The sequence below is a fragment of the Netta rufina genome (assembly GCF_964035555.1).
Source record: "Netta rufina genome assembly, chromosome: 3".
NCBI lineage: Eukaryota > Metazoa > Chordata > Aves > Anseriformes > Anatidae > Netta > Netta rufina.
Window position 1 is genome coordinate 84551993 of NC_140125.1, and position 17407 is coordinate 84569399.

Below are 17407 nucleotides of genomic sequence, written 5' to 3' on the forward strand. Positions count from 1 at the left end.
TGCATTTAACCATGCTAATGAATCATTCTTTACCTCAGGTAGCCAATTAATCTATGAATCACAGTGGCAAAGTCCAGTGGACTATGTTTGCTTTCAGCATGATTCTCTGGGCTTTCAGAAAATGTTCCAGGTCTGTGTTTTGGCTTGCTTAATCTGATAAAATGCCTAAAGAAAGACTGCCACGTAAGATTGCATTAGGAGAGTGATAGGTTGAAAAAGGGACTTGGTTCCTTCATCACCTCCACAGATTTCACTTTTCTTGCAAACCCTTGAATTTTCATCATTCTTCCACCTTCCCTACTGTCCCCAACACAGGTACAAAATTTTGCATTTGGATGACGTCAACAACTCACAACAAAATATAGACACAACAGGCAGTTTTCACATGGGAAAGCCATCGCAAATTCTAATTTAGCTTCCTGATCGCCCTAAGCCCCCTCAGTAGCCACTGAGGAAAGGAGGGCTGCTCCAAATGGCAGGTCAGATAGCAGGGCTCTGAAAGCCCCCATAAGTGGGGAGAATATTTCCTTCTGTTGATTTTCTGAGGAGCCTGTCTCTCACATTGGTTAAATGTGTAAGTCTAAGCGTGTTGAAACATATGTTCCATTTTAGGTAAAAATTAGCTCAGTTTTAAAGCATCCATTCAAGCTGATATAAATTTAACTCTGATATACTCAGTACGTCAAATCTGCCCAGATTTAAACTAGGAACAGGCATCTGTCGATCCGAATTAGGATTTAATCAGTAAATATTTGCTTCTATGATTTGTCCTCAACAGGGGCTTGTTTTCACTGCTGTCCCCATGTGAATTTTGTTCCTCATGGGGCTGACAGCCCCACACAGAGAGCTGCCACTGCAATGAGATGGTGCATCTCAGCAGGGCTTGCCAGAAAGCATGGTCACTGCTCCTTCTTAGCGAGGGGCACACGCCAGGGGACATGAAATCACAGTCCCTCCTATGGGAGGAATTTCATTAGTGTTAAACTAGGAACCCAAGGGCATCTTGGTGGCTTGCCATCTTTCCCCGCCCTAGGATCACATGGGTGCTCAAACTCTGGTCCCACACATCTCAGATTTAACTTATTCCACTCTTTAACAGGTCTTAATCAATACCTACTACCACGTACTTACAGGAGCTATGCTTTGATGGGACTATAAGAGAGATGCAGAAAAGCAAGGTTTCCTTAAGTTCTAAATCCTCCCCCATGAGCCCATTATGCATTTATATGTCCATCACAAAACTATATATATATATTTAGATTTTATATCTATCTAGATGGATATATGTGTCATGTTTTTTTAATGCCAAGCCCCATTCCTCCAGATGCAGGCACTGATCCCTGCTGGGAGTGTGGCATCCACAGCTATGTGTGTGCTGGGTGGTCTTTCAGTGTTCAGGGTCTGGGCATCCCAGCAGCTCTGAGAAGTCTCCCAGAGGAGGATCCTGTGATGGCCTCCAAGAGAACTGCTCTGAGAGTTCAGCCTCTGGTTACAGAGAACTGCACAAAGCTGCCTGCTGCTTAGGGACATGCAGTAGCACATCATTTTCTGCCATGGGTCCGCAAAGAGATAAATACCTATGGACTTTATGCATCTAAACGGTTTTGAGGATGGCTTCTGTCAAAAAAAAATGCCCCTCAGTCCTACGTGTAAAGTACTTTCACTGATTTCCACACTCTCAGCATGAACGTCAGGGATGTCAGCGGAGCTGATGCAATTTGCACCAGCAGATTATCCTGACATTTGTTGGCCAGCTGCCTAAATAACTTTGCAGTTGTACAGAAATGTGTTCTAAGGACTGACAGAGGAGGAAGAAAAAGCTCTTTTGAACAAGGCACCAATGCCATAGACTCAATCCAAATGCATGAATTCAACATCCCTCTCTCAATAAAAGTGTTCCCCATTCCATGGTAAAAAAAAAAAATCCCTGTGATCTGCATGGATCTCTTCCCTTGAACTGCATGCAGGACTCCTGTGTTATATGTGAAGAGATACCTGAGATTTGTAAAGAAACCACTGGGAGGTCCTGTTTTGCTCTTATATTTTTTTCTGCTAGAACAAATTCAAGCCTGAGAAACAAATGCCCTTTGGGTCCAGTCTGTGTTAGTGCTGAGTGAGTTCCTTCCAGGCCTTGGACTTGTTGGAGCCCCTCTGATATTTGTTGGATGGAGAGGATTAGTTCCAGAGCACACTGCATTCCTGTATTAATGCGCTACATCTCTCTTTCACCAGCTTATTGGTGAGGTCACCCAGTGCCAAAACCCTGGGCTTATGCTTGCAAAGACCTCCATGGATATATAGGAAAACATGGAAGCAAGTTGTCCATGCATGAGTGATATTTAGCTTTTGATCCTAATGATGCAAAAGGAGCAGATCATCTGACACCCAAATCTGAATTTTCATTGAGTCACTGAGGGAAGCATCAGGGTTCTGGCCACCTGCTCTGTTTCAGAAAGGCTGAAGGTGCCCTACTCTCTTGCATATGCTCTATCTGACTCCAAGAGTCCCACATTTACAGCCTTATTTTGGAAAATAAGTCTGATACTCCAGGAGTTTGGCTCTCCTGGTTTCTGCATTTTGGTATGTTCCACCATACAGTGGTGATCCATGAAGGAGGTGACACTTCTTTATAAGAAAGGACCCCTATTTTTGCCCTCCCCCCAAGTGTTTTGAACAGAGAACCTGCAAATGAGATGCTCTGCAACTATTTCAGTTAATTCTGTGCCATTTAGTGAATGGTTATATGTGGGCCCGGCCCTGACTAGAAGAATTTCTCTGTGTTTTCTTTATGTTAAACAAATTTTCAGGGCCACACCTAGCTTCAGTGACGCATTGGTGATCTACTTCCACACTGCACTCATGCCATTTGCCTGCACTCACTGCTCCCTGTGCAAGGCATGGCAAGGCTGTTTCTGTGAGGCTGAGACTTCTTGTGGCCCCAGCAAGCCTCTTTGCAAACACTCACTGGATGCAGCACAGAGCCCTCATTGTGTTCCTCGCCCTTCACGTAGCAGCCAGATTGAGATTTCTCATGGGCTCCACAGATACCTTTCCCTACTGAGAAAAATTCATCCTCGTGTCACTTTTCTGATATAAAGCAAAGGTAACTCAAGACAAAGATGTGTGTCAAATCAGGGCTCGGTGCTGGGGCCAGTCCTCTTTAATATCTTCATCGATGATCTGGACGAGGGCATCGAGTGCACCCTCAGTAAGTTCGCAGATGACACCAAGTTAGGTGCGTGTGTCGATCTGCTCGAGGGTAGGAAAGCTCTGCAGGAGGATCTGGATAGGCTGCACCGATGGGCTGAGGTCAACTGCATGAAGTTCAACAAGGCCAAGTGCCGGGTCCTGCACCTGGGGCGCAATAACCCCAAGCAGAGCTACAGACTGGGAGAGGAATGGTTGGAGAGCTGCCAGGCAGAGAAGGACCTGGGAGTGATGGTGGATAGTCAGCTGAATATGAGCCAGCAGTGTGCTCAGGTAGCCAAGAAGGCCAACGGCATCCTGGCTTGTATCAGGAACAGCGTGACCAGCAGGGCTAGGGAGGTGATCGTCCCCCTGTACTTGGCTCTGGTGAGGCCGCACCTCAAGTGCTGTGTTCAGTTTTGGGCCCCTCGCTACAAGAAGGACATCGAGGTGATTGAGCGGGTGCAGAGAAGGGCGACGAAGCTGGTGAGGGGCCTGGAGAACAAGTCCTACGAGGAGCGGCTGAGGGAGCTGGGCTTGTTCAGCCTGGAGAAGAGGAGGCTCAGGGGTGACCTTATCGCTCTTTTTAGGTACCTCAAGGGAGGCTGTAGCGAGGTGGGGGTTGGCCTGTTCTCCCACGTGCCTGGTGACAGGACGAGGGGGAATGGGCTTAAGTTGAGCCAGGGGAGTTTTAGGTTAGATGTTAGGAAGAACTTCTTCACTGAAAGGGTTGTTAGACATTGGAACAGGCTGCCCAGGGAAGTGGTGGAGTCACCATCCCTGGAAGTCTTCAAAAGACGTTTAGATGTAAAGCTTAGGGATATGGTTTAGTGGAGGGCTGTTAGCGTTAGGTTGGAGGTTGGACTCGATGACCTTGAGGTCTCTTCCAACCTAGAAATTCTGTGTGATTCTGTGTGTGTGAAATGAGTCCCCTGTGCTAGTAGCTGCCTGGAGGTGCTCCTGCAAACACCACTGGAGAAACAGCATGTGCTGTTCTGGAGCATGATGCAATACTCATTTGTTGCACCTACAAAACGTCCTTATGATGGCGTGAAATTGAATGTGAACAAGCAGTTGGATCACATTTCATCAAACATAATTAATCCATAACAGAGCAACAGAAATGCTCCTTTTATCTTGCCTAGGGGTTGATGATATAAACACAGAGCACCCCTGAATCAAAAAAGTAACTAAACAGATGCTCACCTGCCTGTGAATTCTTTTGTAATGCAGAAATGGCTTTTATTGCTCACGGCCTGTTTTTGAGCACTCATCAGCGTGCTGCATGAGTGCTTTGATAAATGGCAATAAATATATTTAGCATATCTTTGGTTCATTAAAAAATCTATCTACTTAATGTAATTTGGAAGCAAAGGAGGAATCATGGAAAAATGCAACATTTACGAATGCCAGCTGTGCAAATGTGGATTGCAACTAGCTCTTTGACTAGAATCCCCCCCCAAAAAAGGAAAGAAAATAAAAGGAAAAAAATAATTTATAAAAAGAGCTCAGATTGCAAGCTCTGCCCTATGAAGAGTGTGCCATTTACCTAATGGTGCTGCACAGGCTCTCCTTTATCCCTGCAAAACATCAGACAGGAAGGACTCAAAATAAAGTGGCTGAATTTGTTCCAGAAGTGGCCCAGTGGAAAGGAGGGGAAGAACAAGAACCTCTCTGCAGTTTGTCCAGAAGAGCCTGATGGGACCTTTAGATCACAAACAGACACATCCCCAACACTGCTGCCACCTGAGCCAGCAGAACAGGCAGATGTAGCGCAGAGCAGGAGACATGAGCACTGAAAATACAACTGTGCTTGGTTTCAGTGCTTCTGTCCCCAGGCACTGCCTGGCTGTGGTGGGCGGTGAGCGCTGGAAGCATCGCTGTAACCCCGATGCCTCCTCTCTCTGCAGAGCAGACAATGGCAACTGGTCTGGTCCAGACCACAGACCAGATTTAGAGATGAATAACATAAACATGTTAAAACTGTTTACTTTATATAGGCGAAGGGGCCCACTTATTCTTTACACTATGAAAGGCACACTGAGGATAAGAAATCTTGGCTTTTAAAATACATTCAAGGATTTGGACTCCAAGCAACAGATGTTGAAGGCTGAATATGAGAAACAAACCAAAACCTCCTTCCCAACCCAGACTGTCCAACCACAAGAGATCCTTTGCAGATTCCAACAACTTCTTGATTTTCTTAACCTCGCGTTTTCTATGCATTGCCAGTTTTAAATGAATACTGTATTTTTAAATTCAGGGAATTGTCTTGCAAGTGTGTGTTTGTGTTTTGAAATACCTGTATTTCTCCTGGCCTCGGCCTTCACTTGCTATGCAGATGCACCATGGCTTAATAGCACATGATTTTAACAAGCTGCAGCCAAGATGGTGCCTGTTTTTCCCCATTTGCTGTTTGAGACTTTCTTGACTTGCGCTCTCAGTCAAGAAAGAGGTCAGAGAACAAACACGGGCCTCAAAGACTTCTCAGATTAGCATGGCACACACCTTGGTTTCCATAGCTCACAAGGAAGCAGGCATTGTTATCACTAGCGTCACATCGGACCTGCCCAAATGACCAGGAGCACATTTACGGCCAGGTCAACAGGAAAGCTGATTTCAGCAAGAGCCCAAAACTTCAGTCCAAACCTGAAGCAGTGCTCCTGCCCTGAGGGTCATTAACTGTGCTTTTGAAACACCCAAGGAAAAGCTAATGTAACATTTTCTTTTCAGGGCTGCACCCCTAGTTTTGGACTTGTGTCACTGAAAGCAGAATCTAGCCCCAAGATGGTCTGCAAGGGAGGAAACAATGCTGCAATAACACAGCCGAGCTTGCTGCCCTGGCAATGGATGTTTATCTCACGCAGCTCTCCCAGTGAGCAATGTTTAAAATAAATACTGCAGGGGAGAGTTGCTGTTAGTGCAATTGTTGGGCTTTATTCTTGTGGAAGCTTTTTATCATAATAGTGCAGCAGGAGTACAGTGTGTTTGCAAGTCAAGTTTGAGCCAGGGCACAAGAGCACATGAAGTCAGTTAATAAATAATGGACTCTGTGCAGGTGCTTTTTGCAATGTGGCTTAAAAAATCAACCCCTTCAAATTAAATTAATATGCAAGTCCTATTAAAGCAAAACAAGACAAAACAAAATGAAGGGATTTAGTTCCTAGTGCCTGGGAACGGCAGAAATGTTCTCCTCAGGAGAAGTGTCTCCTCGACAAGTGTGACAGCAGCTGCCACAGTGCCTCCATTGCACAGCGACTCTCCTTCATGTTCTTCCATTTCATAGAAGCACAGGTAGTGATGATGATGACGATACTTAAGTTTGCTCATGAACTATGATGCTTTATATTCCCTAACTGTATCTGAAGGCTGTTATACAGTCAGGGGGCCAGATCCTCAACAGGACTCAGGCACGCTGCCATTCTGTGGATTTAATGGTGTTTTATCATGCAGAGGTCAAGAGCTCATCATAATCTTGGATTTATGGGTTAGCAGCAGCAAATGCCTACATCTTCACCTTCCCTGTGTAACAACACTACAGAACATGAAGAGGAAAAATATGCAGGAGCCCTGTAACTTTGCTGGACAAAGCTCACACCAGTTTCTGACTTCACTGGAGGTGAACAGTTAATTTCACTGAACTGAAGGGAGATAAGACCATTGACCTTAAATGGGCAGGACCTCTTCCCAAAAAGTACACCTTGGGCCCACCAGGACAGTCTGTGATAATGCTGACGCGTATTAGCAGAAAACACTGTCATCCCAGCACTTAATTCACTGTTAAGTAAATCATTACAAAGAATTAGAAAAAAAAAAAAGAAATACTTACTTGGTCCAAGACCTATGGAAAAGGCAGCAACATAAACAAGCAGGCTGGCCAGTGAGAGCCATTTCAGGACAACGGGAACCTCCCCACTTTCTGTGTGAGATCCCATCGTGCCTTTGCCTTCTGCCAGGGTAGTCCTGTTCAGTTCTCCTGTCCGGGCAACATCAGGGTTTCTCTGTGTGTCGAAGGAGAGTCTTTCTGGTGAAGCCATACTAGAGAAGAGGTCCTTGAGACTCCCATTGGTGACACCAGTGAGGTTTCCTGGTCTCTGGAGGTAGGAATCCTCTGGAGACTGGCTTCTACAGACATTGGTGAAGTTCACGTGTATGTTATGGTTCACTAAGCCCATTGTGACCAATGATACTGCCATAACAGAAGAGCCAATACACAGAAAAGTTTTACTTCCAACTTGATCCACAAAAAACGTGGCTGGGACTGTGCTGACCACTTTAACCACTCCAACTCCAGTAGAAGCCAAACTGGCGGCCTCATTGCTCTGGAACCCAACTGACTTCAAAACAGTTGATGCATAGAATAAAATGTTGGGTTGCCCGGTTGTTTGCACAAAAAAGACTAGTGTGAGCCCCACCAACATTCGCGCCCTCATGTTGTTCTTTGAACGAAACAGGTCCAAGAAACTATACTGATGTTCGTCTTTCAGGGAAGACTTGATCAAAGTGAGTTCTTTAGTAGCATCTGAAGTTTCCCGTAGTCTCTCCAGTATTTTTCTTGCGGCTTCATCATTATTTTTCATGACAAGAAACCGAGGACTTGGAGGAAGAAAATACATCGCAATAGCCTGCAAGGCACCTAATGGAATCACAAGGCCAAACATATACTTCCAGCCGTGAGATACGCTGGCAAATGCATAGTTTGAAATATAGGCAAAGAGAATGCCTATCACAATCATGAGTTCATTCAATGATACAAGAAGGCCTCTTCTGTGCTGTGGGGCAATCTCAGCAATATATACACATGTCGCGATTGATGATAATGATATGGAAATACCTATGGCAATCCGTCCCACAATAAGTATCCCATACGATTCATAGGGTAGTAAAATCAGACTTCCCAACACAAGTAAAGAAGATGCAATAATTATTGCAAACCTCCTTCCAAATCTGTCTATCAGGAATCCACCCGTAAGGGATGCAAATAAGGCGCCAAAAAGAAGGGAACTTACAACAATTTCCTGCTCTTTGCAAGAGAGTGCTAATATGCTGCTCATCTGAAGAAGTGCTCCAGAGATAAGGCCTAACTCATAACCCATCAGAAGTCCACTTACAGCAGCAATGGCAGAAGATAGAAATGTAAATGTTCCACAGCCTGAAATAAGAGAGAAAAATAAATTGATAGCGTGATTTCTGCAACATTCTGACAACCAGTAATAAGTTTTTTTGGTATACCAGCCCTAACAATGTTTCATTGCTTTTAGGCAGAAGTTAGGTACATACAAACCCAGCAGCAGTGGCTATATACAATGCTGTTTTTTAAAAGAGTATATATATATATATATACATATATATATATATATATTAGTATTAGTAATATTAATAATTATTATAATTATTAGTATTTATATATAAAAAATACATTTATATAATGTTTAGTTCATGTGATTGCATATCATAATAATTAATGTTTTTAGTTTCCTCATCTTCCTAAACAAAAGTCAATAGGATTTTGGTTGGGCCCTAAATAATTAGATCTTTTACTGCAGAATATTATTGCAAAAGGCAGTATTGACAGTGTAACCTTCTGGTAAGAAAGCAATTTTTACCTTGAGGCATTCTCAGGGTTTTTCATGTAATGAGTTGCGGGACTCTTGTCCACCCAACCAGTCTACTATGGGCAATGAAAGCAATAATTTTCCAGCCAAATTGCTTCAACCTTGATTTCAATCAGTAGTATAATAACCCCTCACCACTTACTTTGCTTCATCTGAAGATGCCATGATGGCTGCTGGTACCAGTGATTTCTTTTTCTTTGCCGTATTAAAACATATGCACTGACAAACAGGCTGATCCAGACAGCCAAGATATTTGAGGGAAACAAATCTTTGAGGTACAAATTTCAGAACTATCTGGGCTTTGCTCATCACTAATCTCAGATTTTTTGGAATATCAGGATCAGATATTTTGCATAGTTTAGGTCAGCCACAATGTCAGGAATAAAAAACAGATGGTGAAAACCTAAACCAAATGGAGATTATATGCCTTTGAACGTCCACTTTAAAATAAATTCATTTTATGCAACTATGATACATTGTTTATTGTTACAAGATAGATTTAACTGATCCTGTTCTACTAACTGTGAAGCCTTTTGCACCCTAAACTTTGAGGAATATTTAGTTTGTTATTGTTGGTCTTGTTCATTCTCCCAGTGTGATTTTCCTCTCACCATGATGTTGGCTGCAACACAGCTAGGAGAAGAGTAAACTGACTTCTGATTTCCTGCTTAGCTGGAGAGATAGCATGTGTCTGAAGAGAGGTAGCTTTTGCAGCATAACAGAGTCCATACTTCAGTCAATTCTCCTGCAGCAAGTATTTTCCAGCTTGGCTGGAAAGTGGTATACAGCCCAACAGAAAATTAAGCATAGACTGTTTATTTTTAGTTTATTTTTCTAAGGCATTAAGGCTCTCTGATCATGCTGACTGCCTGAAAGCACCTTGCCAGTAACTTTTGAGCACATTGGCGAGTATCAGTCCCATTTAAGAGAGGATATTGCATTTCTGAAGAAAACCAGTCAAGGGGAGGCAGAGAGCGGCCTAGCAGGATATCTGTACTACTAAAACAAACAATGCCAGAGCCCAGGCCCCGACCCTGGAAGGGAGCCATGTATCCAACTACATTGTTGGCATGGTGTCTGGCATGATTTTGCCCCGTGCCACCTCGCGCTCTGCTGACAATTCCTGGACACGGCCTGGCTGGTGGCACAAGGCCACCATCACACCCTGCAGCCAGCCCACAGGAGGCCAGGTTACTTCGGAAGGCAGCAGAGCTTAGCTGTGTGGGCATAAGCCATCCCTCCAGGGCCAGAGGATATGTGTAAGCCCATTAAAGACGGGTATTGCCTATCAGCTCTCCTGCTTGGCCCTCGGTTTGCTCTCTTTGAGCTAGGCAGCAGCCCCATGTTATTGAGCACCCCCAGTACGCCTCAGCCCACACTGCCCCTTGCCCTAGGCTGGCAGGCAGGCCACAGATGGCAAGAGACCTGTGAAAGACACATGGTTGTGTATGTGCCTGAGCATGGCACTTGTTTTAAACAGAGGTTAGTACATGGGTTATGGCAAGATACACATGCAATATTTGTTTTATCATTGCAAAAACTAATTCTCCCTCCCCTTTCTATTTTTGACTTGCCTGGTTGCTGTGCATTACTAGCTCTGGAAAATGTACACTTCCAATAAACCCTGACCAAAAATCAGAGATGATGATACAACACTGTTGTATTACTTTTATCACAGTGTTCTGCCCAGACTTCTGCTCAGTGTTGATACCAGTGCTTGCTTGGATAGCCCTGCATTTTCATCATTGACACATTTAACCTAAGATTTTGGATTAATCTGTATATTATGAAGCCAAAAGAGACCATTGTAGTCATCTGGTCTGGTACTCATGAACAGCACAACATAACCCTTTGGACACATTTAAATGTATTTTTATTTGAAATAGGTCATTAAAAATATTAAGCTTTGATTTAGAAAATGCTAGTGGTTGAAAACCAATGACTTTAAATCGTACATTGTGACAATGGTTAATTGCTTTTATTTCAAATTATCTATAATTTATTTCTGCATAACCTGATTTCTGCAGCCTTGACTTCCAGTCATCAGATCTCACTCTCCATTTGCCTGCATGTAGCTTTGTTCACTGAGTACAAAATTATATCCTGTCATCAAGTCATCGCACAGATGTCTCCTGGATAAACTACTTAGCCTGTGAGTCTTTACAAGTTTACCAGTCCCTTAAGTATTCAAAGCTCTGTTCTCTGAACTCTCTCCAGATTATCAATTTTAATAAATTGGGAACTGGATCCAGTGCTGCTGTAGTGGTTGCACAGTGCCAAATGGGAGTTTTCAATTCTTGTCCTGCTCCTGGTGGAGATTTCGCTCAGTACCGATCAAATGATTGTCAGAGCAGTGTACAGGGGCTCACTTTCAGCTAGTTACTCTCCAGGACAACCCATTTCTTCTATGACCAAGTTCTTTCCAAGGATCTCAGTGTGTTTTCTTTGGATATGGCCTAACCGTTTACATCCTAACCAGGAATTAAAGTTACTTTGTGTTTGGCTGTGTTAAAACACATAGGGCGTGTTCAAGTTTCCTAACTGAGAGAAAGGCAGCATCTCTAGATTTTTTCTGTAACCATTTGCAGAAAATAGGTACTTCTAGATATTTGAAATGGATCAGATGCCTATTTCTCTTCATTGACTATAAAAGGAATCTGTGTTGCTTGCTCAGATGCAGATGTCTAAAGTTAGCTGAGAGGAACCCCAGACATGATATTTGCTTGCAGGACAAGCCATCCTAAGTTAATTCAACCAGTAATATATCTCATTTATTAATCACCTATTACCTTTATCACCCTCAAATCCTCTAGGTAACTAAGAAAAATGTTAAATAACAATGGGACAAAAACTTTAAGGACACAGCCTGGGCTGTGTCTCCTATTTTTGCTCTGAGCTCTGTGTCCTGCACAGCTTTTAATTTTTTAAATGTGCAACTGCCAGTTTGGTATGGTTCCAGTTTCTTACTCAAAATGACAGTGGCAATTCAAATATCTTAAAGGAGTCTGCCACCAGCACTGTTCATTATAACCCAGACTCTCCTCTCCCCAGCCCATGGTCCTCAGAGCAATGCAATGGAGGAGATTATTTATTTTTAATCAGAGAGACTCTACAAGCTGGGGGTGGAGCTTGGATACCTGGAATTTGCTAGGGAAGCACTCAAGGACATATATACTTTTTGCATCTCCAAGTGCAGCACCTTGACAGATGTCTTCATGTTTGTATTTTACTGGATCAGCTGGTACCCTTGTTGGTCTGCTGGTGACACATGCCCACAGTGGTATAGAAGTAGCTGTGGGCTGTATTTAAAGAGGACCCCTGAGTGGAAAGCAGGTTCTGCTGTAATACAGAGGGAGACAGATTTTCTTCCTGCAATGATAGAAACAGACTCAGCAGCCAACTTGTCATTCCCAGGCATTATTCTGCTGAGAAACAGTCTTATATCACTAGGAGGTTTTGCTGTAACTGGTGTACCTAAGACCTGCCTGCTCAAAACTGCCTGCTAAGTTAAGCCCTGAAAACTCTGCTCAGTTTTACTTTGTGGTCTTCCTCCAGACAAAGTTCTCTTTGACTTCAGCATGTTTTGCTTTAACAATTCAAGATAAAGCATACTGCAGTAGTTGTACTCACAGTCCTTTTAAGTGTCGTTTTTAATGAAGTTGCTGGCAGTTCATATGCATTTAAAAAAAAAAAAAAAGTTTCTTAAAATGTATATTCCTCTTATTTTTATGAGATGCCTGCAAAATACATGGCAGTGTGCAACCCAAGGGAATAAACTATTTTAATGATGGCTTCCAGAGAAATTTCTCCTTCTGCCTGCAACAAACCCCATGGCTGACGAGTGCATGGCTGGTATGTGACAAGTGATTGGAAAGTCTATTATTTAGTTTCTCCATGTAAACAAAATGGTTTTTCATAACTGTTACTCAGGTCAAAAGCAGCACGACTTGGCAAACAAACTTATCTTCAAGAACGTTTGCTGGAAATGTTTATTCTTTGTTCCTGAAAAGGAGAGCAAGAGCAGTTGCAGTATAGCAGTGTACTGCTGATGGGACTGGATGGGGCCAAGCTAGTAAGGGTGTGCTCTTTTCTATTTATTTTCAAGAACATATTTGGGAAAATGCAGCTTTTCTGAAGGTGAAATACTTGGTCTGCACATGCGCTTCATGAGCATTACGGATAAATGATCTGTGCAAGCAGTTCAAGCTGGGAAACAATGCTCTTTCCCCCTTTCATGTGCAGAAGAGCTGTGAGAGATGTCTGCTCTTTTCAAATCCTCATGACAGCATGATGTTCCACATCAGTCCAGATACTAAGGTTTCTTTGGTGCAGTTTTCCCTTTCCTTCTTTCAAGAGAACATGATGTATATAGAAAAACGTACTGAGTTGGAGCAGGGGGAGATTACTTCTTTATGTAATCTGTGCAAATGCATCTATTTTACTAGGAGGGGAATTCACAATCTCTTCCTACATGGTGCCTTCTTCTGTTGACTTCAGAGTAATTTGAGGTGAGAAATGTCTCAAGTTGGAATGGAAAGACATTGTCTTTCAGGAAGAGAGAATATGTTTTTTAAATCCTTAGGGATTCTTTGATATGTTTAGACATTTGGAAGGTGAAATCAAGCTCTGTCAATCCTTGGTTAATAAGCACAGGTGAGAAAATAATGATAAGTTGGGTTCACTGCATAGATTTGAATCTGCAACACAGATGATTATCCCATTTTCAGAATAGCTCTTTGACAAACGTGACTCCTGCCATCCAAGTGTGAAAGGCCAACCCAAAGCAAACATTTTGTAAACGGAGCTAGAAAAAAAGGCAGAAGGAAACTAATGTATCACACATTCTCCTGCATCTAAATTCCTGCAATGGTGGGAGGTATTGTGTACTTTATGTACCATAAGTCTGATTAATGCATCATGTAATATTGAGACTTCATGAACAAAAATGTCCTGGAATTGATGGAAAGATAGGGCAATGCAGAGCCTGGGCAGAGCCAGCCAGGCCATCTCTCCACCTCTCAGCGCTCTGCCATGCATTTTCATTATGTCAACAGGCAGCCTGGCCCTTCATTAAATTAAATGGTTTCTAGGCTTTGTTTTGTTATTTTGCAGTAAGAATCAACAACTTCTCTTAATTCCTAGCAATGTGACTGCATTTCTCAGGTTACGCTTTAATTTCTGAGGGTAAGGCCAAGTGTGTAACTTGCACATACTCTTCTAATCGTAGCCGTCGCTTTGCTGCCTGTTTATTGTAACTGCCGTGTTTCCCTTTGATAACGCCATCCTGTAGCAATCTGCACTGCTCCCCCATACCCTTAGGTAATGTTAAATATGTCTGCACACCAACTGCCTTTCTGTTCTTCATTAACCTCTGCTTCCTCTGCTCCCAGGTGTCAGCAGATGTTTCTGGACTGATCGTTACTGCACTCTGACAAAGGATTTGTGCCTGTGCTATCTAAGCATGCACTGGTTAGTCAGTTCATTCATTTTTACGTGAACAAAACTTGCTCAGGACATCACAGTAATTTCTGGCTTGCAACAACGCTTTCCTGTTTGGGCACAGCTATCTTGTGGGTGAGAAATGTCACATTTGTGTGTCGTTTTCATTTGATCTTATTGCCAGTAGAAAGGACCCGAGATGCAAAACCGCACTGTAACTTAAAAACGCTGGCTGGGGGTGACAGCAAAAGTGAAGAGATATGAAATCTATCTTTAGCACTCAAAAATCATTTCAGAAGAAATTCTGCCATTGATCTCTCCATGTGTCAGCACAGAAACCCTGCTCCCTCATGAAGTGCTAGAGTAGAAGAGACAGCAGGGAGTCCCTGTGCCCCCACCCCAAAAATTTCCCCAGCATGAGCAGGTGCCCTGCTCACATGGCCTCCTTGGACTTCAGTCCCTAGGGCTGAATCGAGCACACAAGGGTTGGAGCACTGCTCTTATCCCAGGTGCGGCGGGTTCTCTGTTCAGGTGGCTGATCTGCGTGAAGGAAAGGATTTACACCACAGACAACCCATGCACGAAAGATGGGCCTTGAGGGAAAAGTATCACATCTGCATGCAAGACTAAAGCCGTCGTTCCCCTATTTGCCCTCTCACTCTGTGGGAAACCGAGGCAGTGTGTATGCCCGCAGTCCCCGCGTCGTGCTGTGTGGTTTTCCCACATCCACACCAGCTGCACGCTGCTGTTCGGTAGCACCCAGCCCCCGGCCCCACCACCTTACCTGCTGCAGCCGGCAGCTGGCGGAGGCGCCTGCTGCCTCTGCCGCCCTCCTCATCCTCCCCTGCTCCCATCTTCTGGCACTGCTGGCCCAGGTCCTCTGCACTCTGCCCGGGTACCATCGCCGCTCCAGCACCCTGCTTCGCACCTTGGCCACGGGTCCCTCAGAGCACAGCCTTCCTGCCCCGGCCAGCCAGGGCAGCCCGGCTTATTTTCCTCATGGCAACAAGTTGCTGAAGCTGGCTGAAACCAAATGCGAACCGCAAAGTGGTTTGTGAACAACTTTGTTGCTATTTCAGAAGGCTTTGCCCTTTCCAGTGACACAGGCTGTTGCTATTCTTGGGAGCCTATTGCAGGCGAGGGGAGGGCCGTCTGTCGGAAGTATTGCCCTTGCCTTTAACAAATAGTTGGAGACATCAGACGTTCAGGCACAGCTCGGTGCACATTCCTTACCCACGAGCTTCAGGGATCTCCCTCTTGTTGCTCTCCCTAATGCTCACACATGCTTTTTTAGTAGGGAAGGTACACGGGGTGGGAGGCTTTGGAGTGTCAGCTAAAGTTTGGGCACTGAACGCACACACGCAGCGTCACTTCATTCTCGTGAGTCACAAGCAAGTTGTGCTGAGAAATAGCAGAGAAATATGAAAGCTGTCTCGGTCCTCTGCACTCCAAGTAGGTAGGAGCCAGGAGTTTTTCATGGCATAGATGCGCACACTATTTTACAAGCAAACACAAGGGCAAGCCACCCTCTCTTCTGTAACAACTATCTGCAGGAAAAAATGAGATTGTCTCAGTTATATAAAGTTGAAGGCTTGGTTTTGAGAGCTGCTGGAGGCTGCTCCATCCCTAACAGCTGCAGTGGAAGCAGTGGCCAGCGGTGGACCACACCAGCAGGGAAGGCTACAGAAGGGGCAAGAGAGCTGCCTACAGGGGCTGCCTGCCCCATCCTGCTCCTACCCCTGCTCCTGCTCCTGCAGCCGATGCAGGAGCCTTTGAGTGCTCTCAGCAGACCCACTGGCCTCAGTGAGGTGAATTGTCCAAGTTAATCCCAGTGGGAATCACTGTTGTATAATTTGGCAGCACTGCAGGCTCCTTATTTGTTCTCTTTCTTTCACGATTTGCTGTTTGGTTTGGTTGCTTTGTTTTAATACACTCATGCCTGCTGATAGCATGGGAGGTGGGAAGTTGGTAGCTTTTGCAATATTTCCAGGAAGTCCTAAACATTTTTTCCTGAAGTAGAGCAGACATGATATGCATTTTATCAGTGTTTGCTTAACAAGAAAATGTGACAAAAGACGCTGCTACTTCCCCATCTGACAGCTACGTTCCTGTCAGCTTCAGACACTGGAGCAGTGGGGATGCTGCAGGAATACCAGTCCCAGCGGGTTTGGGTTTGGCAGCACCTTTTGTGTAGGGGTAAGTGAGTCAGGCTAGCTCTGCTCTCATGTGTGACATATTTTCCATGTAAAATACATACCCGTCAGATGGCACGGGATGCTTGCTGGGCTGGTAACCATTTCTTGCCGCTTCCGGAGAGATGTTGCTTCATCATCTGCTACATGCAAACAAACGCTGTCAACTTTAAAGAAAGCATTATGATGTTTGGGAGTAAATGAAAGGCTGTCTAGGCTGCAGAAGGAGAGGAAGTATTTCCAAAGATTAAACCCAGCTGTGACAGGATTCCTGTGTTACAACGCGATGTGTAACCAGCCTCCTCATATAACCCACAGTTCTGCTTAAGCACCCCCTCTCTGGAAACTCAGTTAACTCCAGATCTACACAGTTGTTCCCACTTCCCAAGTATCTTTATGTGCAATGGTCCTGTAGAGGTGAGAGAACTGCCATGTCCAGGTGCTTGCCCTCGGAGGATGCTCTCCAAGGTGGATACTTACCGGTCCTGTGCGTGATTCTCACTGCCTACTGCGGACCCAGGAGAAGAAGAGAGGTCAGCTGAGTGTTGAGCTTAATGGCAGGTTCAGCTTCACAGAGCAGGGGTGAGAAGCTCGCTGGCTCTCCTAGAGGTCTGGCAGGATGAAGGGAGGAATGCCTGGTGGGATGCGAGGCATCCTGAACAGCCTGAACTGATGACAGACGTTCCCAACCTCATGGTGTCTTAACACAGGGGTTATTCAGGTACTCTCAAATGTTGAGTTTGTGCTTGTGGAGTTAGTTTCCATGTAGACAGTATGTCCCATCTAATCAGATATCTGAGAACTGACTCCTTAGTTTTGCTATTATTTTTTTTTTGCCATCCACTTAATGGGTGGCTGCTTTGCTGAAAATTGAGACTACTGTGTGAAATTATTAAGATGAGTTTGCAGCATGGCATCTGTAGGACTAGAAGTATCTACCACTCCTTCTCGCATTTGTGAAGGACTACAGCCTCT

At 44.4% G+C, this 17407-nt stretch overlaps 1 protein-coding gene across 1 annotated transcript in view; it reads right to left on the minus strand.

The window, feature by feature from the left end:
- The window catches only part of SLC2A12 (solute carrier family 2 member 12), a 29091-nt gene extending 13847 nt beyond the window's left edge, over nt 1-15244 (minus strand). Inside the window, exons 1-2 of the mRNA XM_084284761.1 lie at nt 15025-15244; nt 7016-8338 (exon numbers count right to left, since the gene is read on the minus strand). Coding sequence (XP_084140887.1) covers nt 7016-8338; nt 15025-15142 — 1441 coding nt within the window. The 5' untranslated portion in view covers nt 15143-15244. The remainder of the gene's footprint in view (nt 1-7015; nt 8339-15024) is intronic.
- Nucleotides 15245-17407: the final 2163 nt, after the last annotated feature.